A 27,616-nucleotide genomic window follows, 5' to 3' on the forward strand; every position below is an offset into this window, starting at 1 on the left:
CAGACCATCTGTCCAACTTCCCTAGTTCACAGAGCAAGAAATGGACGAGTAGAGACATAGACACGCAAAGAGAGACAGAAGAAGATAGAAAGAGACAGAGATACAGAGATAGAGAGAGATAGCAAGGTACAAAGAGACAGAAAGACAGAAGAAGATAGAAAGATATAAATAGAGACAGAGGGAGATAGCAAGATAGAAAGAGACAGAGACACAGAGGGAGATAGGTAGAGAGACAGAGACAGATATAGAAGGAAACAGAAAGAGGGAGACAGAAATAGAATTAGGCAGAGAGACAGAGGGGGAGAGAGGCAGAAATACAGGGAGAGAGAGGCAAAGAGAGACAGAAGGAAACAGAGACAGAGAAATGGAGGGACACATGGAGACAGAGACATAGAAAGAGGCAGAGACAGACGGAGGGAAACAGAGGTAGAGAGATGAAGAGAAACAGAGAGAGACAGAGACAATGGGAGATAGGCTGAGAGACAAAGACAGAGAGATGGAAGGAAATAAGAGAGACAGACACACAGAGAGACAGAGACAGATATATATATATATATATATATATATATATATATATATATATATATATATATATATATATATATATATATAATAACACTTGTTAGGTTACAAATACAAGGAAAAAAGTCTTTGTCCTTAAAGAGCTTACTGTTTAGTAGGGAAAGATCCTGGGTAAGTCACTTCACCCTATTTACCTCAATTGACTCATCTGTAAAATGAACTGAAGAGGAAATGGCAAACTGCTTTAATAACTTTGCCAAGAAAACTCCAGTTAGGGTCAGGAAAAGTCAGACATGACTGAAAATTGTCTAAAACAATGACAATACACATATAAAGGAAGACTGGGGGGATGGGGGAGATATTTGTGAGCATAGAATAGCATGGGGAGGAGATAGCCAGGATGAGGCATGGAGCCCTGATTGTAGGAACATAAGACTCATTTCTTGGAGGTCTGAGACCCCAGCATAAAGTCCAAGGCTCTGGTGGGAGACATAAAAGGATGATGGATGGGGCCTGGGGCAATATTTCTCTCCAAGCAGCTGTTCTTCACCTTCCTTCCTGTTTTGGGGGCAGAGGGGACTTGGGAAAATCCACAGTGATTTTATCCTAGTCCATAATGGCTGACATCTCTGCCTGGGCCCTTCTCCTCTTTCAGTGTATACTGGGACTACGCCATGACCATCCGCCTGGAGGAGATTGTCTATCTGCATTGCCATCAGCAGGGTAAGGGCTGCCTGGAGGAGGTGGCGCTGGGACCCGAAATCCAGCTGAGCTGTGTTGACTTCTTGTCTTGGGGCCCCAGGCTTCCTGATAGAGTCCTTGGCCGCTTCCTTTTCTAGGATGTCAAGATTTTAGATCTGAACTCAAGGGTGTCCCAGGACTCCTCTGTTTTGTGGGGGGAAAAGTTGAGACTTAGGGAATTTAAGATCATCTCAAGATCACTCAGTAGTGAAAAAACAGTGAAAATTCTAACCCAGGTCCTCCAAATCCACTGTGCACATTACCTTAATACATGCTAATAATAATAATAGCTAGTGCTTATATTGGACTTTAAAATTCGCAAAGCACTTTAGATAGACATCTAGACAAGAAGGATAGAGATATAGGTGGGCAGATGGATGGATAGATAGACAGATAGATATGATGGATGGAAAGAAAAATGGATGGATGAATGGATAGATGGATGGATGATGGATGGATAGAAGGAAGAAAAAATAGATGGTTGATGGATGGATGGAAGGAAGGATAAATAGAAAGACAAACAGACAGACATAGGCCTCTGAAAGTCTGTGATCCTAAATCCATTCCAAATGTCTGTCCATTTGTACCCTCATGTGCACATATTGTTTTCACACACACACACACACACACACACACACACACACACTTACTCAATGCAAACTATTTAAGAGTCAGGATGATTTGCCCTTTTTTCTTTGTATTCCCATTGTCTGGCATAATAGCATGAATAAGTAGTAGGCACTTAATTCGTGTTTGTTGATTGACACATTGACTGGGTGAGGGAGCCAAGCTTGGGATTTGATCTGGAGAAGGTTCTGGATGGATTGGTCCAAGGAGGCACTTGTGTTTAAATGGGTGTGGGACTGGTAGGGGTTGGGGGGAAGCTCTCTTGTAACCAGCCCAGTGGGTGATTTCCGCCCCGTGTCTTCTCTGGCTTTGTGTTGTCAATAGTAGACAGTGGTGGGACGGTGGTGTTAGTGAGCCAGGATGGGATTCAGAGGCCCCCGTTCCGGTTTCCCAAGGGGGGTCATCTGCTGCAGTTTCTCTCATGCCTGGAGAATGGGCTGCTGCCCCACGGCCAACTGGACCCACCCCTGTGGTCCCAGCGAGGGAAGGTAAGAAGCCCCCGGCATGTGGGGAGGCGTTTTGATCCCAGTCACTGAAGCAGAGAGGGAAAGGGGAGGAGAGGAAACTGGGAGTTGTTCCTCTTTCCCAGGGAAATGCCATGTGTGTCAGGGCCCTTGGTGCATGTCATTCTGGCCCATGGAGTGGCGTGGAGAAGGAGGAACTAAGTGTTCAGTATATTGGGATGGGAACCTCTTCCTGTAGGGCAAAGTGTTTCCAAAGCTCCGAAAGCGAAGTCCTCAAGGCTCCTCAGAATCTGCATCCGATAAGGAAGATGACGAAGCCACGGATTACGTCTTCAGAATTATCTACCCCGGCATGCAGTCGGAGTTCGGTGAGTGTATTTGTGTCCCGCTGGGCTATTACCGACGGGACGGCATTGGGGCACCCACCCAGGTGGTGCTCAGGTAGGAGGAGAACTGAGCTCAGAGTCCGGGTTTGTGCTCCTGACTCAGCCACTAGCCAGTGACCTTGTCAGATCTATTAGCCTCTTTTACCTTCGTCCCCTTAAGATTGTGGAATCATAGTCATCCATCTTGAGACGTAAGGGACACTTGAGTTGTCATACAAGGTCATACAAGTTATGGAGGTTCAAACCCAGGTCTCCAATTCTAAGCTACATGTGACTTCTCATGATAAAACATGGCCATCATCCAAGGACGGTGTAATACATCACCGAGATGAAACTTCCCTGTCGGTGATGGAAGCTCTTTTTTAACATTTCATTATTTTAGCCCTTGACTATTATAACAACACTGATCGTGCTGATGGCTCAGATTTCTGTATCGCTTTATTATTTCCAGAGTGTCAATGCTTAAGAAATCTATGAGCAGAGGATAGTTTTATGGTCTCTCAATGGCACAATAATCTCTGGGTTATATCTCCTGTAACTAAAGTTCGCTTCAGATGCCTCATTTTGGTGTGACTGAGACTGTTGTTCTCCAAAAGGGGAAGCCTAAATTCTTATATGTTCTGCAAACTTCAGAGCTCAAGTCTTCTTGTATGAGCTCAGTGGATGGACTGATCCATATGTATAACACAATCCCCTACTCTCTGGGCTATACCCGTCTTCCCTGCTACCCTTGGCCCAGGGGGAGAATCTAAAAGGATCAAATAGTTCAATGATCAGCTCAGTGTTTCTTAATGTGTGCTACTCTCTGAGGGAAGCTAGATGGAGCCATAGTGGATAAAGTGGATAAAGACTCATCTTCCTGAGTTCAAATCTGTCCTCAGACACTAGATATGTGACCCTGGGCAAGTCACCTAACCTTCTCTGACTCAGTTTCATCATCTGTAAAATGAGCGGGAGAAGGAAATGGCAAACCACGCCAGCATCTTCACCAAGAAAACCCCAAATGGGGTCATAAATAGTCAGACATGGGCTGAAATGACAGAACAATAACAAAACTCTATAGAGAAAAACATTTTATCTTTTTGCTTGAGGTCCCCTTTCTCTCTGTTACTTAAATTCTATATATACTTGAGTTTAGAAAGCAGAATGTCCTAAATAATAACTTTAGTTCTTCATGGTGGGACTAGGCTAGGAGTTTGAGGTAAAGGAATTTGCGCTGAATTTGGAGGGAGGAGATCCTTGCTTGACCTCACTTTTTGAGCCTCAGTTTCTCTTTTTGTAAAACAAAGGAGTTAGATCAGATCATCTATAAAGTCCCCTCTGGCTCCAGACTTAGAGCCTTGTCATAATCCACTTAATTAAGTCACATGGTTGACACATCAGAAGGGATCACATCACTTTGCCCAAGTTTGTCAGGATGACCTCTGTCCGGCCTCTCCTCAGGGCAGTGCCGTAGAGTGTTGTCATATATAGCAAAGCAGACATAGTAGGTGAATAGTGTGGGTTTGGACTAGATGAAGTATATTTGGATCCTAAATCTGCCACCAGTGCCATTGAACAAGTCACTTCCTCCCTGGGTTTCAGTTTGTTCATCTGTAAGATGAAGGGGTTGATCTAGAGCAGGGGTCCTCAAACTATGGCCCTCGAGCCAGATGCAGCAGCTGAGGACAATTATCCCCCTCACCCAGGGCTATGAAGTTTCTTTATTTAAAGGCCCACAAAACAAAGTTTTTGTTTTTACTAGTCCGGCCCTTCAATAATGTGAGGGACAGTGAACTGGCCCCCTATTTTAAAAGTTTGAGGACCCCTGATTATCTATAGTTGAATATAATATTTAAATATTATATAAGTTTAATATAATATATTTAATTTAATATATTTAATATAATAATATAAATTTAGTTCAAATTTCTGAGCTCATGAAACCATCATCCTCTATAATATTACCTTCAGACAGAGTCCTCATTTAGAACCAGAAGAAAGGGCTTCAGAGTTGATCATAGAGGAAAAGTTAACGTATATAGAATCTAGGATTGGGACTGGTTTACTTTCTTTCCTTCCCCAGAGCCGTCACCTCACCCATTTGTTTCTTTTTCCTTTTAAAACCGTGTCTCAAGTTCCCACAGAGTGCTCACCTCCGCCTCCCCCTGCCTCTTCGAGATCGGCTTGGATGGTGTTCCCGGTGGGCCGGACCATGGTCGTGATGGCCATGGGGCAGTTGTCCATTCCCGCTGGAGGGGCTACTGTTACCACCCTGCTGGACACAGAATCACTCCCCCCCAGTAATGTTCTGGTTCCCTCCTTAGCTCCCATCTTGGTGCTCATCAACCTCAGCCATGTTGTCATTTGGATTCCATTCCTGAGCAAGATAGATTATGGGATGGAATGATGTCATGTGGTCAGCTTGCCCTTCTCAGGGTCACAGGATCATGGATTTATATCTGAAAGGGACCTTCTAGCCACATATACCAAACACCATCATTTTATAGGGGAGGAAATCAAGACCTAGAAAGTCAGTTGACTTACTCATGGACATTTGCATGGGAGAGTGGAAGGTATACTTAATTATGAATCAGAAGCTCCAGGGTTCTAGTCCCTACTTTGCTACTTACTCACTGTGGGAGTTTAGGCAAGTCTCTTCCTCTCTTTGGGCCTCAGTTTCCCCATCTGTAAAATTAAGTAGTTGAATTTGATGATCATTCATGGCCCTTCCAGCTCTAACATCTTGTTATATATTATTTAGACTTAAGATGGTTCATGACCTGGGTATGATCTGGGGTTATCTTGACCTCACCGACCACAGGATAGAATCCTGAGAAAGGATCATCTTTGCTTTTAGAACCTTCTGTCCAAGTGCCCTTTTATCCTTTTAATCCGGGACCCCACAGAAAACGTCACCTCCATGATCCGAGATTGTGGGGTTATCCATTTAAGTTATCCATTTAAGCAAGATAATGGCATGGCAAGTGGTTACAAAATGCTTGTTTCCCCTTCCCCTTCCATTCTAATGAAGCTCCTTTGGGAGATGCAAAGACCATTTCCCCTTTCCTTCTAACTACTCTCCCATTTTAGTCTCTGAAGAACTCAGTGTCACACAATGTTTGAGTTGGACAGAGCTCATTGGCCATGGAGTCCAGCCTTAACAAAAATCTCTTCTCTGGATGGTGCAGTGGATAGAGCACCAGCCCTGAAGTCAGGAGGACCTGAGTTCAAATCTGGCCTCAGACACTTACCCCTTCCTAGTTGTGTGATCCTGGGCAAGTCACTTAACCCCAATTGCCTCAGCAATTAAAAAAATCTCCTTTCCAGATACCCAAGGAGTAACAATCCAGTCATTGGTTGATGACATTCAGTGAGGAGGAACTCGCCATCTCTAATAATTAAGAAGTTTGTCAGTCAGTCTATAAAACGTCCCATGTTCAAACACCGAGAACTGCGTCAAATACTGGGAATCCAAAGAAAGCTAAAAGACATTCCCTGCTCTCAAGGAGCTCAGTCTAGTTGGGAAGAGACAATGCAAATGGCAGTGTACAAATAAGCTACAGCAGGGTAAATGAGAGGCAATCAAGAGAGGGAAAATCCTAGCCTTGAGGAAGCTCAGAACAGGTGCTTGCTGGAGGTGGGACTCGAAGGAAGCATGGAGATGGAGATGAGGAGAAAGCATCCTAGGCATGGGGGGAAGTCAGGGCCCAGAGCCAGGGCGGCCAGCTGGCACAGTGGGTAGAGTACTGGCCCTGGAGTCAGGAGGTTCTAAGATCAAATGTGATCTCAGAGACTTACTAGCTGTGTGACTTTGGGCAAATCACTTAATCCTGAACATCTCTAAAAAGATAAAGAAGGGAAGAAATGCCCGAGGCTAAAAGACACAGGGTCTTGTTCTAGGAACAGCGCCAGGTTGAAGAGTCCAATACTATGGTGGGTGGTTTATGGTACAAAAGACTGGAAAGGTAGGGAGGGGGCAAGGCCTTGGATCCCAGAAAACAATGTCTTAAATAATAACTTTAGTTCTTAATGGGAAGAACTGGGAGTTTGAGGTAAAGGAACTAGCACTGAATTTGGAGGGAGGAGATCTGGGTTCAGATCCTTGCTTGACCTCACTTTTTGAGCCTCAGTTTCTCTTTCTGTAAAATGAGGGAGTTGGAACAGTAGATTTTATTAAGTATCGAAGAACAGGGAGTGACATGGTCAGATCTTCACTTTAGGAAAATCCCATTGGCATTTCTCTACAACTGTAATCAATCAACAGGCATTTAGTGCCTTCTGTATGCCAGGTTCTAAAGGTACAAGTCCAAAAAATAAAACAATCCCTACTCTCAGTGAGCTTACGTTCTACCAGGGGAAAATGACAAATACATCATGAAGTCTCCCCACTGGGAACAAGCAGAATCAGCCCATTCCCTCGAGGGGAGAACTCAGATATTTGAAGACTACCCATGTACCCGCCCATCCTCTCCCACTTCCAGATCTTCTCTTTTCTAGGCTAAGTATTGGTAGTTCCCTTAAACAATTCTCATGACAAAAACACAAGGCCGTTCTTTGCTTCCCTCCAGATGCTCTAGGATTCTCCTCCTCACTGTTCTTTGTAAGCTATGGCACCCAGAAGAGAACCCAAGAGTCCCTTGACCCATCTCAGAATTGGATACCTCCTTCTCTTCCATGTGTAGCTAGCATGACCATGGGGATGGACAAATGACAACATGCCGCTCTCGCTCGAGGCTCTGTTCCTTTCTTCCTCTTTTCTTGTTGGTTTGGTCCTGGTTCCCTGGTTCTCTGGCTTTTGTTTCTCACCCCTTCCCCAACTCTCTCTGGGGTAGCCATTGTTCTCTGACCCCTCCGGGGCTATCCTCTCAGCCGGCCTGCAGGGAGAACTTCCTGTCCTCTGGATCTCTTGGGTACCTTTCAACGGATCATACATATGGCAGGGTCCTGGGCTGACTCTCAGTTACGGGAGCCCTGATGCTTTCATTCAAGATTTTGGTTCTTCCTTGCCTCTGCTACTGGGTTGCTGCTGGCATCGGATCGAGCGCTCTGCTCCTGCCTTAATGGGGGGTCCCTCCTTTCTTCCTTTTCTCAGTGCCCCCGGACTTGATTGATGCCTCTGTAAACAGCCTGCCTTCCATGTGGCAGCCCAGCCCTCGGAGGTCGTCCTGCTCATCCTGCTCCCAGAGAGGCTCCGCAGAGAGCGGCTCATCCAACGGATGTAATCACGAGAGGTACGGGGTGGGCCAGAGGTGGCGGACGTGGGCTGCAGGGAGCCAGAATTCCTTGATGCCTTCTAAGTACCTCTAGCTGTTTCAGGCGTTAGCAGGTATATAAGCTAAACCCTCTGTCTCTGAAGCAACAACAACAACAATATTTATAGGTGGCTTTTAATATATTTATAATTAATATTTAATGTAGTGCATTAATATTTTCAGAGTGTTTTACATGTTATCTCATTTGATGTTCACAACAACCCTGGAAGGTGGGTGATGCTATTATCCCCATTTTACAGATGAGGCTGAGAGGTTAAATGATTTTCCCAGGGTTATACTGCTCAGAAAGGTCTGAGGAAGAATATGAATTCAGTTCCACTGTATCTCCTTGCCCCCTTCCAAATCTTAAGTTCCACGAAGCCAAAGAAATATGTTTAGATGCTTAGTAACTAACATGACTCATCAAATGAGATGATATTTGTAGGGGATATGGATGGCACAGTGGATAGAGCACTAGTCCTGAAGTCAGGAGGACCCGAGTTCAAATTCAGCCTCAGACACCTTACACTTACAACCTGTGTGATCCTGGGCAAGTTACTTAACCCCAATTGCCTTTCACACAAGAAAAGATAATATTTGTAATGTTCTTTCAAACCTTAAAGCTCTAGATAAGTGCTGATAAGTGCAAGTTGTTATTATTGTTGTGACTGATAATAAATTTTATACAATCCCTAGGGAGGATTGCAGGTCTTTGTATACAGTAGGTACTTAATAAATGTTGAATGTTTTTAAAATATCTTAGAACATACCAGGTCTGGGAGCTGCCATCTCTCCTTCTAGGCAGATGTATCCAGGATGATCCCCCCCTGTGTCCAGAATAGGGACACTCTACCCAGAAGGCTAATTACATCACAGTTTCTATTACCATGGCTTGTTCTTTACCCTCATCCCCTGGAAAATGCCTTTTTGCCAAGGGATAAATGTAAGACAATAAATATAAATATAAAAGGCCACAAACATAGGAACTTCAAGAAGTGGATCTCACAAGTATAGGATTGAGGTGACATGGTTAGGCAATAGTTTGTCTGAAAGCTCCTTGGCAGATTTAGAGCACATTCAACATGACTCATTAGTATAATACGTCACTTATTAAGCACCTACTGTGTACCAGGCACTATGCTAAGTACTGGGGGTACAAAAAAGATACAAAAGGCAGTCCTTGCCTCCAAAGAGTCTCCAGTCTATGGAAGAGACAATATGCAATCAATATATACAAAGCAAATCATATACAGAGTCAATAAGAAATAACCAGTAAAGGGAAAACACTAGAATTAAGACAGGTTGGGAAGGTTTCCAGTAAATGATGGGATATTAGATGGGACTTAAAGGAAACATGGGCAGAACTGAGAATAGAGCAGTCCAGGCACGGGGCACAGCCGGAGAGAATACCCAGAGCCAAGAGGACTGAAAAGAAAGCTCCAGCAATTTGGATTGTATTAAGAAACACATTTTCCAGCAATGAGGACATAAAAATCCTACTGTGCTCTGCCCTGGTCAGATCAAATATGGAGTGTTTCATTCAGCTCTGGGCTCCTTGGGTTGAGAAGCTGGAGGACATCCTAAGGAAGGGCTTGAGTTCCATTTATATAAAGGTCTGCCACAAGACTTGGGAGTAGTTAAGTCTGGAGAAAGAAAGGCTCAGCTCAGAAACGCTAGCTCTCTTGGAAGTTTTTGTAGAAAGGCTGTACTTTTGAAGAACAAATAGATTTGTTCAGTCTGGTTTTTTTCTCTTTCTTTATGGGCACAGTAAGTAGAACGAAGGAAAGGAAGGATGGAGGGAAGAAAGAAAGGAAGGAAAAGGAGAGAGAAAGGAAGAAGAAAAAGAAGAACAGAAGGAAAGAATGAAGGAGTAAAGGAAGAAAGGAAAAGAGGGAGAGGGAAAGAGGGAATACAGAGAAGAAGGAAGGAAAAAGGAAAGAAAAAGAGAAGAGAGAGTGGGAGGAAGAAAGGAAGGAGAGACAGAAGGAAGTAAAAAAGAAAAGGAAAGGAAAGAAGGAATAAAGAACTTAACACTTTGTAACACTTTGTCTTCCTTCTCCAGGGCTCCCCTGAAGCTCCTCTGTGACAACATGAAACACCAGATCCTCTCCAGAGCCTTCTATGGTTGTATGTAGCAAACGTCCCCTTTCTAGATCCAGTGTGGGGCCCACGGGGAGGGGGAGGTGGTCTTGGCGGAGGGTCATCGAGTGCCCATTCAACAACACGTGTTAGTAGATGCCACAGAACGTGGTTTTTGCAAGGCAACATGATGTAGTGGCTAGACTTCTGGACCTGGAATCGCGCATCAGGAAGACCTGGATTTGAATGCCATCTCCCATACCCCCTATGGGCCTGTATGGAGGGCATTGCTCAAGATGGCCTGTGAGATCCTCTCCAGCTATAGTATCAAAAATAATAGCAATTACATTTACGTAACACTCTGAGGTTTGAAAAGGACTTTATATGTTATTTCATTTGAGCTATAAAGTGAGGGCTGTGACATACTGACATTCCTGACAGCCTGTGACATCCCTTCAGGCTGTAGAACTATTATTCTATGAATCTTGGTAAAAAAAAAAAATTCCTCATTGAGTCTCAGTTTCTTTCTCTGTAAAATGGGAGACCAGGTAGCCTGTGAGATCCCTTCCAGTTCCCAATCTAGGATCCGAGGAGATGCAGTCCTCCACTTAAAGGTGGTAACAGCCTCGTCAGAGACTTGGGGACTTTGACACTTATGGTTCTCCCTTGATCTATCCATTGTGTGGAAGTGACTTGGATTTTGAAGACTTCTATAGAGCCTCCCTGTTGGAATCCTTACAAAGTGTTAAGTAATTAGAATTGATAGAGACAATAATTATCTAATTTCACATGGTTCAGTAAGATTGATCTGATCCTACGAGAAGATGTTATGGACCAGAACTTGAAACAAGGCACTAAGTGGAATTGAGGAGACAATGGTTAAATCTAATTTAGCATCGATTTAATCCTACAACAAATAATGGTTTCCCAGTGATATAATGATTGGTGTGTACTCAGTGAACAGCATATAAGCAAGAAGCTCTCAGGGCCACAGAGCACTCTGGGAGGTACAGAAGCCCACAAGCCCACTCTTGGAGGTGGAGTCAGATTCATTCCATCTTCCACCTTTGTTCTGGCTGGAGGCTGAAGAAAGCAGAGGCAAAGGACAAGCTCCATCTCCCAACTTCAGAGGCTTCAGGAAAGAGCCTGTGCACTGAAGGGCTTATTAACAAGAGAGCCACTGAGGATTGGAGATTTTTTCAGCCACAGTAACTCAAGAGACGACCCACTGAGGTTGTAGTTAGTTTATAATGGAGAGTACTCCTATCAGTGAACTGAAGGGAGTTACTGAGGAGGTTGTGTGTTCATGGAGGGCTGGATTTGGAGTCTGTTATTTCCATCATCTCCAATCCTCTTTAACCCCATTTGGGGTTTTCTTTGCCTTTCCCTTTTTCAGATCATTTTACAGATAGGGAAACTGAGGCAAACAGGGCTAAGTGACCAAGGTTACATAGATAGTAAGTGTTTGGGGCCACATTTAAATCATTTCTTTGTTCTTAAAGATGACCAGTGACATCAGAAAGGTGATGTCTTGACTTTTGAGTGGATTGGATTTAAGTGAGGCAGAGTTGTGCAAAGTTAACAGCCTGGCTCTCTCCTCCAGAGCCATCTGGGTTCAGAGGCAAGAGGCTGCAGCTAGTGGGAGTGGAGGAGAGCCAGCAGAGGGTTCTTGCATAAAGTGCCATTTGCTCTGAACTATAAAGAAAGCCTTGGATTCTAAGAAGCAGAAATGAGAAAGGAAGTTATTCCATGCACAGGTGAAAGTAGAGCCAGAGAGAGGGGCAATGGACTGCTGCTTTCATTGGGAATGACTTGAAAACAGGATTTAATATTAGATCCTGCAGATCATAGGGAACTGCTGTTTATTGAGTGATGTCGTGGTAGGACCTGTGCTTTAGGGAAATCCTGCTGGTGGCTGAATAGGGGACCTGAGGCAGGCAGATCCCCCAGTAGCTACTGCAGTAATACAGACATGAGGTGATGGGGGTCTGTGCCAGGGATGTGATGGAATCAGAGAAGAAAAGGGGGCATCTTCAAGAGTTGTTATGAAGGTAAAATCAGCAGGACTAGGCAACTGTTTAGATAGAGGGGATGGGAGAGTTGAGGATGAATTCTTGGTTATATGCCTGGGTGACTTAAGATAGTGATATCCTTGGCAACAATGGAGAGGTTAGGAAGGTTCTGGTGGACTTCTAGATCATATAACCAATAAGATGGAGAATTAATTATTTTCTCTGATACTTATAATTTCTCAAACCTCTCCAAAATAGGAATTAAGAGCGAGAGAAAAAGCAGTCTTAGAGATCTTCATGGTCAAGAACAACAAAAAGTCCAACAAGATAAAATGTTAATAAAAGAATAACAGAAAGTTACTGCCTAACCCTAAAATGCTCACTCAGCACCCCTTCCCCCTCCTCCCGCTCACCATTCTCTAGCAAAGATGCACCAGTTGACCCATGGGACTTGTATCAGAACTTGGTTCTATTCCCCACTTTACCACTGGAAGATTGCTCGGACTAGGACTGAAATGTTCCGTGCTGCAACAGGACTTCGCTTAAAGAACTAAGGAATAGAGGGAACTAGATTAGGACTATGTGTAGAACTCCTAGATATATCTAAAGCAAAGGCCCAGGACCCACCTTGGAGTCAGTCCTCTTGACTGACATTTGGGGGCAGAGACTGAGGCTGGTGAAACTTGCATTGGCCAGTAAGGAAAGTGACTGAGACAGCTTTGAGGACCAGTCCCTAAGAAGACTATAAATAGAGGCGAAGGATTCAGAAAATGAACAATAACTACAATCAAAGGAGAAAGACTCGGAAAATGAACAATAGATATAATCAAAGAAGAAAGATTCAGAAAATGAACAACTATAACAAAAGGAGAAGGAATCAGAAAGTGAACAATATTACAATCAAAAGAGAAAGATTCAGAAAATAAACAACTACAACCAAAGGAGAAGGAATTAGAATGTGAACAATGACTACAATCAAAAGAGAAAGATTCAGAAAATGAACAATGACTACAATCAAAGGAGAATGAATCAGAAATGAACAATAGGGAAATATAAGGAAGAAAAACTGAAATTATTGAAGATTTTAAGAGGAAGAAAACTTAGTTTAAAACCTTGAGCATGCACAGATAAACCAACAGGGAAAAGATTAAGAAGTAAGGGGAATATAGCCTTCAGATAGGTTCAGCAAATCCAAACATCCATGAATAAATATTACAAAACAAAGGGAAATGAATCAATACCTAGTGAGAGAAGTTTAATTTGGTTTTTAAAGATAAATTAGAACTGTGAAAGCAGAATTTATAGCTTCCACGTTTGACTATGTTTGCCTCAGTTTCCTCCTCTATATAATATGAGGTGGAGAAGGAAATGATAAGCCATTCCATATCTCTGCCAAGAAAACCCTAAATAGGATTACAAAGAGTTGGACATTACTGAAAACAACTAAACAACAACAGAAGAAATAATTGATAGAATATAAAAAAAAAAACTTGAATCCTTGGTGACATACTTCACAAAGAGATAATGCCTGATTAAGAATGGTAATACACGGAAGTAAAGGACAATCTATGAGAAGAGAAGCAGCAGATAATAATGTTGAAAGAAAACAAGATATATTGATATTGAAGATAGAACTTAAAGAGACAACTTAAAGATTATAAGTCTTCCAGAAGAATCTGATAAGTCAGTAAACCTGAACATAATGATGTAAAAAATAATATTAGAAAATTGCTTAGAAACACAAAAAAACTTAGTGACAATCAAAAGAATCCACAGATTACCTCCAGAAAAAAAAGCTATGCTGCAAATTTCAAGACAACCAAGTAGTTAAATTGAATGATTCCAATGACAAACAACAAAGCAATGAGGAAAAAGATCTTTAAAAATATGAGAGGAAATTCAGGTAACTCAAGACTATTCTATACCCACTGGGAACCTCAGGAAAAAATAAAATAATAAGTTTACAAAGCAAAGCAGTTCAAGATGCAACCAAAATGGCATACTCTGTAAACCTTACCATTAATATATGTTAATGTGGATTATTATATTAATATATCAATTAGATATATTAGTATAATTAGTACTATGTAACATTAATATAAGTCTAACCATTCTTGAAAAAGGTAGACATTCAATAAAAAGAGTCACTTCAAGTGTTCTCAGAAAGATCTTGAAATCAATAACATAAAAGTCATGGAGAGGAAAGGGTTTTATTAAACCCTAAGAGTCATTGAACCATAGAATTGGAAGGATTCTTCAAGGTCTACTAATCTAAACATTCAAATATGGAATAACTTGGTGGCCATTATAAAAAGCAGTCCAGATGTAGGGAGATGAATACTGATGGGAAGCAAAGAAAGCCATGGATTAGGAGTCAGGAGACCTGGGTTCCAATTGTAGTACAGCCATTACAACACTACTTTCTTCTTGTCGTAGCTGACATGCCTGTTTTTATTCTGATGGACTGGTCCAATAGCAGTCTGAAGCTGGATTTGAATTCGTATCTTCCTGACTCCAGATCCAGCTCACTATCTAGTCAAATCCCTTTCCCCATTTTTTCAGAGTAAGAAACTGAGAGCCAGAAGATGAAGGATCACAAAGTCACTAAGTTTTAGAGCTGGGAAGCGACCTTTGAGATCATATTTTTCAGCCTCCTTCCCACTTTCACATGAGCAAACTGAGGTACTTAGAAGTTAATGTCTTTCCCAAGATCACAAAGCCATTTCATTCATACGAGAGTTACAAGGTCCAACCTTAAGAACACATGGAGAAGACTTTTCCCTCCTCTGAGGACATTTTAGTGAGATGGCAGTCTGGAGAAGATGAGAAAAGGAGCTGGGGATCATTCCCAGCTTCAGTTCCCAAGGTGGTTTAGTTAAGGCTACTGCTTCCATTTGGCAGCCATGGGCAGAGATCAATGGCCCCATCAGATCTGAGTGCATTAAAGAGCTTTGTGTCAGCCTCACACACACACACACACACACACACACACATACAACTATCACTGCAGAGTTCATTCATAACACAGAACTATGCCTCTGTACTCAGGGCAATTGTCAGCCACATGCCTTTGTCAACTAGAGATGGGAACAGTCCTCGCTCTGTCTCCGACCCACTGACCAGGTGACTTTTTTTCAGCCTATGTTCCCTTCTCTCCCCTACCAGGGCTTGCCTATTGTCGGCATTTGTCCACTGTGAGGACCCACCTATCGGCCTTGGTCAACCACCTGATCGTGTCCCCTGACCTGCCCTGTGATGCCGGCCACGGCCTGACCATGGGCATCTGGGAGAAATACCTGAAGGACAGCACGGTATGGCTGCACACTTGTCTCGTTCTTCTGTTCTGTTTTTTCCTGACTTGGCTACATCTCTGGCCAGCCACTGGCCCTAGGGCCCCAGGGCCATGACCAACCACTCTCTCACCTAGTGCTACAAAGGTTGCCAAACATAGGTTGAAGAAGACTCGGGGGCAAAAAATCAGAAGCCCCAGAGATCTCTCCTCCTCTGGTTTGGCTCATCCAAAGCAAGTCTGCTTTTTAGGGACTTTAACCCATAGAATCATGGTAGTGGAAGGGACCTTAGTAATCAGTGAGTGCAACTTTAGATTTTGCAGAGGAGGAAACTGAGGCACAGAAAAGATAGATGACTTGCCCAGAGTCATACTGCTAGTGGCAGCTGGTGTAAGATGGGGACTCTGTCTCTGCTGTCTTTTATTTAATTTAAAAAACTAGACTATAAATTTGCAGGAGGTGATGGGAAGAGGACATTCCTCAGGTAAACAGACATGTTGACTGAAAAGAATAAACTTTGGACTTAAATTTTTTCTTTTTTTTTTTTTCAATTAACAAGCATTTTTTTTTTTATTTATGTGACTCAAAAAATTTGAGAGAGAGAGTTTCTGGGAAATTAATCATTTTATTAATAATGCTAGCATTTTATTAATAAAATGGTCAGTGACACTCTTGAATGCCAAAGATCCTTCACTGTGTAGGTTCACAGTTTATACCCTTGAAAGAGTGAGTGTTCCTAAAGGTGGCTATCCACTCTGATTGGTTAATAGTTAATGAGAGCATGAATATTACATTGAGAAGAGGGGCTTATTCTAGTGAAAGTCTTGAAATATGTGACATTGAGCAACCAAATCTTGATCAAAGAAACTTATTAATGTCCATATTGCCTATGTGACAAAAAGGAAAATCCATATTTCCCAGACCTCTCTGAGTAAACACAGTAAGCAAAACTCTACCCATTCACTTAAACTTAGAATTTCTTTACTGTTTCCATTTTATTTGCTTATTTTTACTGTTCCCATTTTAGAAAAAGAAATTGAACAAATCATCAATGAACTCCCTAAGAAAAAATCTCTAGGGCTAGATGGATTCACAAGTGAATTCTACCAAACATTTAAAGAACAATTAATTCCAATACTATGTAAATTATTTGGAAAAACAGGTAAAGAAGGAGTACTGCCAAATTCCTTCTATAGCACTGATACCTAAACCAGGAAGGACCAGAACAAAGAAAGAAAATTACAGACCAATCTTTCTAATGAATATTGATGCAAAAATTTGAAATAAAATATTAGCAAAGAGATTACAGCAACTTATCAGCAGGATTATACACTATGACCAAGTGGGATTTATACCAGGAATGCAGGGCTGGTTCAATATCAGGAAAACTATTATCATAATTGACCATATCAATTACAAAACCAATAGAAATGACATGATGATCTCAATAGATGCAGAAAAAGCTTTTGACAAAATATGGCACCCATTCCTATTCACAACACGAGAGAGCATAGGGATAAAGGAAGCTTTCCTTAAAATAATAAGCGGTATCTATCTAAAATCTACAGCAAGCTTTATTTGTAATGGAGAGAAGCTGGATGCATTCCCAATAAGATCAGGAATGAAACAAGGATGCCCATTATCACCACTGCTGTTCAGCATTGTATTAGAAATGTTGGCATTAGCAGTAAGAAAAAAAAAGAAATGAAAGGGATTTCTTTACTATCTTTGATTAGATCTTGGTCATTCTGGTTGAGTAAGTCTCTGCCCAAGATTTCCCACACTTGTTGATTTCTGAATGAAGAAGTCGAAAGAGGAAAAAACTTGGCCTAATTTAATAATTAGCAATCAACATATGAAAAGAATAACAAATCCTCTCATTTAATTTTTGTTCTTCTCACTTCACCCCTAATTCAAAAAAGAGAAAAATATGTAACAAATATGTATAATCAAGCATATATTCCCATAATGGCCACATCTGAAAAATGTGTGTCTCATTCTGCAGCCTGAGTCTATCACCTCTCTGTCAGGAAGTAAGTCACATGCTTCTGACAGGGCTTCTGGAATCGTGGTTGGTCATTGTATTGTTCAGATCCCTTAAGTCTTTCAATTTGTCTTTATGGTGTTGTTGTTATAGAAATTGTTATGGTTCTGCTCACTTTACTCTGTATCAGTTCACAAAAATCTTCTCAGGTTTCTCTGGAACTATCTGTTTCATAAATTCTGATAGCACAGTAGTATTCCATCCCATCCCCATCTCATCCAATAGTCCTGTGGATAGTTTGTACTGAGCCTTTTGGTGTGATTTTTATCCCTTTCCAGAACAAAGGATAAGAGTCATCCCATAACTTGTTCAGCCATTCCCCAATGACTTACTTTCCAGTTCTTGCCACCACATAAAAAGCTGCTATCAATATTCTTCTATATATAAATCTTTTTCTTCATTTTTTTGGCTTTCTTTGGGATATTAAAGTAGTATCAATGAGTCAAAGGGCTTACACACACATTTAGTGATTTTTTTTATCACAGTTTGAAATGGTTTGGAACAATATTCTTTTATTTAAAAACTCTAATTATCAAAATGTTCGACCACAATTCCCAAGGACTGAATTCCTCTTTCCTAATTAGAGAATGGATGAGCCCAGCATGCTAATGGAGACTGATCTTTTTGACTGAGGCAAACGTGGATTAATTTTGATTAGCTATACTTATTATTACAAGGATTGTTTTTTACATTTTAATTTGAGGAGGTGGGATTTAGTGGGAAGGAAAACTATAAGAAAAAAAAGGTTTAAAAGGTCCTTGAAACATCTATATCACTGCAAGGCTTTTAGTCCCGGTCTGGCAGCCAGGCCACCCTTGGGTCTTATGGTATTGATGTGAAAAATCACCGATACTTAAAGCTGATCTATATGCTTTAGTGGCTGCCCCAGTGGCTGAGACACGAGCCTTCTTCCATAATATGGAGACTTCTCTCAATGGCTCCCAATGACTTTGTCTCCTCTTACAGAGTTACGAAGAACAGGAGCTTCTGCGTCTGATCTACTTTGGGGGGATTCAGCATGAGATCCGCAAGGACGTGTGGCCTTTCCTGCTGGGCCATTACCAATTTGGGATGACAGAAGCTGAGAGGAAGGAGGTGGGTCTGGTTTGGCTTGGTTTGCGATTTCCCTTTTACAGATTAATAGACTGTTGGACCTCCTGCAGCCCATGCGAGGCAGAAAAAGCTTTCTCTGTGTGAAGAGGTAGGATTGAGAGTTTGTCACTGCAGGGTGTATGGAAGAAGAGGCACAGAATTTGAGCTTAAACAGTTACAGCAACAACAACTCACATTTCTGAAACAATTTAAGGTTTGCAAACTGCTTTCCTCCCAAATATGCAGCACAAATATTATCTCATTTTTCCTGCCGGGTAGACTGAAGCTCAAGAAATGAAATAATTTTTTCTCTGATTGCACAGCTTGTTAGGACATAGGATCATGGATTTAGAAATGTAAGAGGTCTTAGAGGCCATTGAGTCCAACCTCTTATTTTACAGATGAGGAAATCAAGGTACAGAAACTAGTTAAGTGACTTGCCCAAGATCACACAATTAGCAGGTATTTGAAATGGGATTTGAATCCAAGACTTCCTGACTCCAAATTTGGTCCTCTGCTCACTGCATCATCTAGCTGTCCCCTCCAAGTTTCCTGACTCCAGTCCTCTCTCCCACCACAACAACTTATGTCTCTCTATGTTCATCAGTTCCCTAGATTCAAAATTAAAGTAAATCCTTGAGGTGGAAGAACCAAAGTGACACAGACTCATGATTATGTATGATTGATAGATTGATAGGGCATTTGAGCCACATCTCAAAGGAAGTCAGAGTGCTCCTAGCATGGGATACAGCCAGGGCAAAGACACAGCAATGGGAAATGAGACAATAGCGCTTCAGCTTGATTATAGAATAGCAGAACTGAGTGTCCAGGCAGATCCTCAGACTTCATTTTACCCAGTGCATCTCCTCTCAAAGACCTCATGGGACAAAGTGGGATTGGGACAGCAGCATGCTTTGGGGGAAAGAAATTGGATTTGCAGTAAGTGGCCCTGGGTTTAAATCCTGGCACTGTGCATGCGACCTTAAGTCGCTTAACTTTCCTGAGCCTCGGTTTACAGTTCCTTTGTAAAATGAGGATTTGGGACTAGTTCATCTCTGATGTCTTTTCCCTGTGGTTCTAGAACTTGCTGACAATTTAAAAACACAACCGCTAAAAACTATACTCTTCCCTCCCCCAAAAGCTGAAAAGAATTTGGGGAAAAATAGATGGGGAATTATTGGATGTTTTAAAAAGCAGCCTTTGTACCAACATGGGGAGGAAGAGGCAGGAAACTGGTATTATCCAGAGCCAGATCGAAGCTGGGAACAGTCAGCAGATTCTTTGTCCGGTCTGAGGCTGGCCCCCTGGCTCACGGGAGGCGGCCACGTGGACCGAGGCTTTCTGGGCCCCGACTGTGTCTGTCTTGGCGACAGGTGGACGATCAGGTTCATGCTTGCTATGAGCAGACCATGGCCGAGTGGTTGGGCTGTGAGGCCATCGTCCGGCAGAGGGAGAAAGAGTCCCACGCGGCTGCTCTGGCCAAGTGCTCCTCGGGCGCGAGCCTGGACAGCCATCTTCAGAGGATGATGCATCGAGATTCCACCATCAGCAATGAGGTGACTGCTCTTGGGAGAAGACTCCCACTCCCCAGTCTGGGACAGGGGACCAACTGAGAGAGGTCAGGTGTGAGTGGAGGGGCAGATGACAACATTCACCAATCAGAGACTCTCGTTATATCATGGAACCTCAGAGGCCATCAAATATAAGCAAGAGTTGCTTAGACAGCATCCCCTGAAAGTGGTCTTTAAGCTATTATTTAAAGTCCTTTGACAGCTCAATCTATTTTGGGACAGCTCTGGTGGTCAAGAATTTCTTTACATGGAACCAATATTTGTTTGTTTGCACCTTTCCCCCATTGCTCCTTCAAATACCAGGAGTCATTTGTGATGTGCCCCTTTGGTCTCCTCCAGACAAAATGCCCCCGGTTCCATCAAGGGTTCCTTGTTCTCCATTTCCATCAGTGTCCCAGTCACCCTCTCACCTTAGTCCTGGTCTTCCTCTATTGTGATACCCAGAACTGAACACAACGCTCCAGATGTAGTCTGACCAGGATAGCAGATTAACCAGTCCCATGTTCTGGGTGCCTTGCCATTGGCAGGGCAGGGTGGAATGGACAAGGTGTTGAGCTTTTATTAATGTAGTCTCAGGTCTTTCTTCATATTAAGATTTGAATACTCTAGAACCTCTGATTTTGTTTCACACAAAGTGTTTTAGAGATTGATTTTTTGGACCTATGTAGGACTTTACATTGATCTCTGAACTGAGTTACCTCTGGCCGTGGTCCTGCTCTCTAGTGACAGCAGGCCAAGCACCACCAATCCCTGGAAACCCCAACCTTTCAGGCCAAAATCATTTCAATCTAATGGCCCTGTTGGTGTGTCGGGAATTTGCCCGATTTTCTGGAGGAGAATGTTGAATTCAGATGAAGGGCATAGGGCTGCAGAAGATAATGAGAATCCTACTTGACTCCCCACTCCATTTTTTCCCTTCCATTTAGTCTTCTCAGAGCTGCAGTTCAGACAGACAAAATCACATCCGTCTGCAGAGTGACTCCAGCAATAGCACCCAGGTAGGCGATGATAATAGGGTGGGAAGTGCTCCAAGGCCCAGCTTCTTAAACTGTGGGATCCCACATGGGGTCTCACAACCGAATATGGGGGTTACTAAATTATCAGGAAATGTTTGATTTGTATACCTCTTTTATATACCTATATACCAGGCTAACGTAAAAATTTCTCAGGGAAAAAGTGGAAAAAGCTTAAGAGTCTGAGAGATCTCTCAGATTATGAGACTTCTCATTTTAGAGAGGAAGAAAATGTCACAGTCCCTAGCACAAAGTCACCAGGCAGCAGTTTATCAATCAAAAACATTATTTATTTTTTATGGAATAAAACAAACATTTCCATAACATAATAAAAAAGATAATTGCACGTGAAACTGGACATGTATAACTTTGCTATTCCCGATACCAATAAAGTTATCCTGTAGACCCCCCCCCTTTTTTTTCTTCCCTTTCCCCTACTAAGGGTTTATTTATTAAGTGCTTTAGAATGAAGTTTGAATTCACATTCAGCCTATAGGATTTTGGGGTGATAGATCTAGATAAGAAAACTTAGACTTAGAGATTTGACTCGGCTAAGGTATCGCAGCTGAGTTAAATCCTATCTTGCACTTTGCTCACAGGTTCACAACCTGACCTGCCATTTTTGTCCAGCCTGGGCCTAAATACTACGTCTAAACACTTTGTTTCTTTTTCTTCAGGTGTTTGAATCTGTGGATGAAACAGAGCAGGTGGAGGTAGACAGCAGGCAGGATGACATGAAGCAGGCTAAGGTCCCCAATGGGACAGTGGTCAATGGCACCTGCTCCCCCGATTCTGGCCACCCCTCATCCCACAACTTCTCCTCGGGCCAGTCCGAGCACAGCCTCAGCACAGAAGACAGCGTCATGGAACCGCCCAAAAACACCCCACCCTTGGCACGGTCTGATGGACCTGGTGCCCAGGATGGTCATGAGGTGGACACTGCCCCCCAGCCTGGGGACAAGACCCTCAGAGAGGAGCTGGCCATCCAGGATAGCCTGGAAGGGGATTTACTCACTAACGAAAGCTTGGATGAGTTCATGTCCGTGCCCGGGAGCCTGGACGTGGCCCTCCCGGAGAAGGACCCCTCGGTGATGGAAAGCTGGGTGGGCAGCGAAGCGGAGAAGCGGAGCCTTGTAGAGAGTGAGGATACCCTGTCCGAGGAGCCAGAAATGGAAAGTCTCTACCCCCAGCTGGAATCCCTAAATGTGGTAGATTCTACAAATACTGAGGCCTCCCCAGTGTCTTCGAGCGGAGTGACGTACTCTGTAAGTAAACAATAACAGTACATAGTGATTATTCCTTTCTACCCAGTAGGGAATCATACATATCGAAAGGCCACCTTCAGCCCAACACTTTCATTTATTTTTTTAAATAATAGTTTTTATTTTCCAAATACGTGCAAAGATCGTTTGCAACATTCACCCTTGTGTTCCAAATTGTTCTTTCTCCCCCCACTCCCCTGCCTAGACAGCAAGTAATCCAATATAGGTTCTTCTCTGTGCATTTCCACATTCATCATGCTGCAAAAGAAAAATAAAATCAAAAAGATAAAAAAATGAGAAAGGAAACAAAAAGTGAGCAAATAACAACAAAAACAAACAAAAATACTATGCTATGATCCACATCCAGTCCCCATGGTCTCTCTCTGGGTGCAGACGGCTCTCTCCATCCCAAGTCTATTGGAATTGCCCTGAATCACCTCATAATTGAAAAGAGCCTCATCCATCAGATTTGGTCGTCACATAATCTTGTTCCAATGCCCTCATTTATATAGAGAAAGAAACTGAGACACGGGAAATTAAGTAACTTTATTGAATCATATATTCAGAGTTCTTAGAGATCTCAAAGGCCTCTGTCCCACCACCCTTAGTTTGGCAGAAGGGGAAACTCAGGACCAGGAAGGTCATATTGGGTTTTAACCCAGACCCTCTGACCTGAAAATGTTCTTTCCCATCACTGGGCCAAGCTGTTTCTAGGGCTCTGTGAACTTGGTTTTAAAAAAACAAACAATAACTGTATTTTAATATAATTAGTTTCCTTTATAATCCCATGTATTTAATTTTAATTATTTAAAAACATAATTCTTAGCATGGGTACTAGTGTACGAAAGGGCTCCATGATACAAAATAAGTTAAGAACCCCTGCTTAAGAGCTGGAAGCATCCCTATGGGGCCTCTCTTTTAATTCATTCATTTTAGATATAGGGAAACTGAGGCCCAGAGAAGTTAAATGACGTATCCAGAATCACACTAATAGTATCTAAGGTGAGATTCGAAACAAGCCTAGCTCCCTGTTCACTATATCACACTTCCTTGATGTTCCCTCAGTGCTTTGATGTTTCCATGGACAGGTTGCTATGGGTCTTCTCTGCACCAATGCAGATTCAAACTCACAGGAGATCCAAGTTCTGGAGCTAGAGGAGACCTCTCACATACCATCTAGTTCACCCCTCTCCCTCATTTTACATATGGGGAAACTGAGGCCCAGCCTATGCATGGCAGAGTAGGGGGGTCTGAACTCAGGGCCTCCAAGTTAGTATTGTTTCCAGGCCTTTCAAGAGCATCCATCCAGCCCTCTGGAGGCCTCCTTTCATGCTGTCTAAGCTTTTATGGGTATATTGCTCTCCATATAAGGTGTGTCTTTCTTTCCTAAGTTCATTCCTTCCTTCCTTCCTTCCTTCCTTCCTTCCTTCCTTCCTTCCTTCCTTCTTTCTTTCTTTTTTGCACAGTGTTTCTTAATTTGAACACATTAGCATTAGGAATATGCCAGAACCTGCCTCCCCTCACTGTTTGTCTTCCCTGGGTCATCTATATTTGTGCTTCTCAGGCTGGTTGGAAGACATAAAGAGAAATTGAGGCTGATTGTAAAGGAAAAAATTTCTAACAATTGGAACTATCTGAGAGTGATACAAAAGCTATCTTAAAACCTATGAATTATCACCTTTCTCCCTCAATAAATTTCAATGGCTCCCTATTACTGCTGGGATCAAATACGACCTCCCGGTTTGGCATGTAAAGCTCCTTACATGGCCCCTTCCTATCTTCCCGGTCTTCTGACACATACATCCCCTCCTGTCTCTACCATGCAGACACCCTCATCTATTCCCTAATCATCTCCAACGCCCGTGTTTTGCATCAAGTCCCCTGTACTTTTTTCCCCAGCTCTCTCAGATCCCTGTCTTCTATCAGGACTCGCCTAATCACAACTTTATGTTGGCGGTTCCTAGTGTGCAGATCCCTTTAAAGTTATCTTATATCTCCTCTCTGTGATCTCATATGCAACCAGAAGCAAAGTCACTGCCTGAAGTAGCTTACGATAATTGCAACATGTATACAGATAACTGAATAAAAATATATACTAAGTATATATATATATATATACACTGAGCTACCTAGCTTCTGATAGTGAATATATACTAAGTATATATTAGTATGTAATTATGTATATAGTATAGTATATGTATTATATTATATATTATATATATAATTATATATATATATTATATATATAAGTATATTATAATATATATTAGTATAATATGTCATATATTATACTAATATATATTATAATATACATATATATAATATAATATACTAAAAAGCAAGGTAGCTCAGTGGAAAGAGAGCGGACCCCGCAGTTCAAATGCAGCCTCAGGTACTTACTAGCTGTGTGACCCTGGACAAGCCATTTCATTGTCATGTGCCTCTGTAAAATGGGAATGATAGTATCATATATTTTAACATGTATAACCTATATTGGATTACTTGCCATCTAGGGGAGGGAGTGAGGGAAGGAGGGGAAAGTTTGGAACACAAGCTATGCGAGGGTCAATGTTGAAAAATTATCCGTACATGTGTTTTGAAAATAAAAAGCTTTAATAATAAAAAAAGGAAAAAATATTATCTATCTCCCAGAGTTAATAGAATGAGATATTTGTAAAATGAAAAACTTACATTGAAAAGATGATGACAATGGTATCAGAAGTAAGGTTTCGGTGCACAGAAGAATAATACCTGGGGGGCTTCCTGTGGGGGGATGAAACATGAATCATTGTAAAGAGATCTAATAAGCTCCATCCCCAGTCCAGGTGTAGAGCCGTGTAGTTTAGGGCAAAGAGAAGGGGAGAATTTCCCTTCTGTTCCCATCACCTTCCTGGTGTTGAGCAGGACTTTGTTGGTCTTAACTGACTGAGGGAATGGGGCAATGTTCCAGGTAATCTCTTTGTCCCGATTACCGGCCTTCTGACTTTGGGCAAACTATTTCACTTCCGTTTCTTCATAAAATATAGCAGAGGAGTAAATAGGACACTCCTTTCCTTTTTGAGATTCTGTAAATAATTACTCTTTTTAACCCTCGGATATACATTTGGCCCAAAGATTCCCCAGTTTGCATCCTGCAGCAGCTGCTGACAGCCAGGAGATGGTGCTAGAAAGCCCCATTCTTGGCTTGAGGAACCCCATTTATTCATGGAATCTGAGAATTTCAGACTTAGAAATGAGAGAGACCAGAATCCCCTGTAGACGGTGTCCCCCCAAATGGTCATTCAGCCGTGTTAGTAACCATGTTACTTAGAAATGAGCCCAGTACTCCAAATGTGGCATCAGGGGGAGCTGAATTTGAATCCATCCTCAGATGCTTAAGTGGGGGGATTGAGCAAATTAATTGCCCCAAAACCGCTGGTGATGGAGTTGACCTTCCAAGAATCCCCATCCACGTTCGCATCACTCTAATTGTTAGGGAATTTTTCCTGACATCCAGACAAGATTCCACCTCTGGCAACATTCACTCGTTGCCCCTGGGTCTTGCCTTATGGGGCCAAAGCAATCAGTCAGTCAGCCACCATGTGATAAGTGGCTGGTACGCTGTGCTGAGCATTGGGGATGCAAAGAAAGGCAAAAGGCAGCTCTTATCGTCACAGAACTTACATCCCAACCTGTAGGACGAGTTTTCTCCCTTTGCTATGTGACAGCAATTCAGTTATTTGACAACTGCTCATATCCGTTAGATTGTAAACTCTTTGCAGCAAGAACTGGTTTTTGCTCTTTTTTGTATCCTTAGCACTTAGCACAGTGTCTGGCACATAAATGCTGATTGATTAGTATCCCTACTCAGTCTCTCTTCTCCAAGTTAATCACACCTAACCTCTTTAACCAGCTCTTATATGATATGGGCTCAAGGCCTTTCCTAGCCCATCTTGCCCTCACGTGAACGGAGTCTGGCTTATCGATGTCGTTGCTTAGAATGAATTCAGTGTTCCACAGGTGGAGGCAGGAGGACCTGAAGATGATTTCACAAATAGGGCCTATGACTTGTCCTGGATCACATAACTGGTAAGGACTCAAGGCAGGATTTGAACTCAGGCCCCTATTTTACAGAGGAGGGAACTAAGGTTCTGAGATGACCTTGGTACATGGTAGTGAGCATCAGAGACAGAAATCCAGGGTTCCGAAGCCAGTTTCTTTTCCCGAGGCCGCTATGAGAGGTTACTAATGATCTGGTACTGGCCCTCCCTTTCTCTCTTCTCCCCCCCTTGTTTCATCTAGCCAGAGCTGCTGGATATGTATACCGTAAACCTACATCGCATCGAGAAGGACGTGCAGAGGTGTGACCGCAATTACTGGTACTTCACCCCTGCCAACCTGGAGAAACTTCGCAACATCATGTGCAGGTCAGCTCTCCGCCTGGCAGGTTGGCAGGGAGGGCCGGGGAAGAAATGTGGCTCACTTGGGATCTCACTGATTTCAGGGGGTAGCTACGGGGCCAGCCATGCAGGAATTTCGCTCTCTCTTTGTCTCTGTCTCTCTGTCTCTGTTTCTCTTTCTCTCTCTCTCTCAGTCTGTCTCTCTCTCTCTCTCTCTCTCTCTCTCTCTCTCTCTCTTCTCTGTCTCTATGTGTCTCAATCTTTTCTGTCTGTTTCTCTCTGTTTTTGCATATGTATATTTTCTCTCTGCCTGTCTTTTAGTCTCTGTCTCTGTCTGCCTCTCTCAATCTGTCTTTCTCTGTGTGTCTCAATCTCTTTGTTTCTATTTCTATTTCTGTCTCTATCTCTGTCTCTATATCTGAATGTCTCTGTCTCTTTCAATCTGTCTCTGTCAATCTTGTTTTTCTGTTTCTTTGTCTCAATCTGTTTTCTTCTCTGTCTCTGTGTCTCCAGCTTTCTCTTTTTCTCTCTGTTTTTGCCTCTATCTTTCTCTGTCTCTGATTGTCAATGTATGTGTGTGTCTATCTGTCTGGATCTGTTTCTGTCTATCTTTCTGTCTCTCTCTCTCTCTGCTTCTCTCTCTCTCTCTCTCTCTCTCTCTCTCTCTCTCTCTCTCTCTTTCTCTCTCTCTCTCTGTATGTGTGTGTCTCAGTCTCTTTGTCTCTCTGCCTTTGTCTCTGTCTGTCTGTCTCTGGCTCTTTTTCTGTCTCTATTTCTGTGTGTGTGTGTCTCTGTCTATCTGTGGCTTTCTTCATGTTCTCTTCTCTTATGTTTCCATAAACATTTATTAAGTGTCTATTATATACCAAGCTCTGCACTAAGCCCCAAAGATACAAAAAG

The 27,616-nt window shown here is 42.4% G+C and overlaps 1 protein-coding gene across 4 annotated transcripts in view; it reads left to right on the plus strand.

The window, feature by feature from the left end:
• The window catches only part of SGSM1 (small G protein signaling modulator 1), a 96,260-nt gene that overhangs the window by 60,247 nt on the left and 8,397 nt on the right, over window positions 1–27,616 (plus strand). For 2 of the 4 annotated variants that reach the window (XM_031948798.1, XM_031948797.1), the window contains exons 10-20: window positions 1,178–1,245; window positions 2,215–2,378; window positions 2,593–2,722; window positions 7,815–7,953; window positions 10,037–10,101; window positions 15,231–15,376; window positions 18,366–18,494; window positions 19,865–20,047; window positions 20,989–21,060; window positions 21,753–22,340; window positions 26,619–26,743. In XM_031948798.1, the coding sequence (XP_031804658.1) occupies window positions 1,178–1,245; window positions 2,215–2,378; window positions 2,593–2,722; window positions 7,815–7,953; window positions 10,037–10,101; window positions 15,231–15,376; window positions 18,366–18,494; window positions 19,865–20,047; window positions 20,989–21,060; window positions 21,753–22,340; window positions 26,619–26,743 (1,809 nt within the window). Of the gene's footprint in view, window positions 1–1,177; window positions 1,246–2,214; window positions 2,379–2,592; window positions 2,727–4,900; window positions 5,023–7,814; window positions 7,954–10,036; window positions 10,102–15,230; window positions 15,377–18,365; window positions 18,495–19,864; window positions 20,048–20,988; window positions 21,061–21,752; window positions 22,341–26,618; window positions 26,744–27,616 lie in introns of all 4 variants that reach the window. The other 2 variants (XM_031948800.1, XM_031948799.1) reach the window with 2 other exon arrangements.

The sequence above is a fragment of the Sarcophilus harrisii genome, chromosome 1, assembly GCF_902635505.1.
Source record: "Sarcophilus harrisii chromosome 1, mSarHar1.11, whole genome shotgun sequence".
NCBI lineage: Eukaryota > Metazoa > Chordata > Mammalia > Dasyuromorphia > Dasyuridae > Sarcophilus > Sarcophilus harrisii.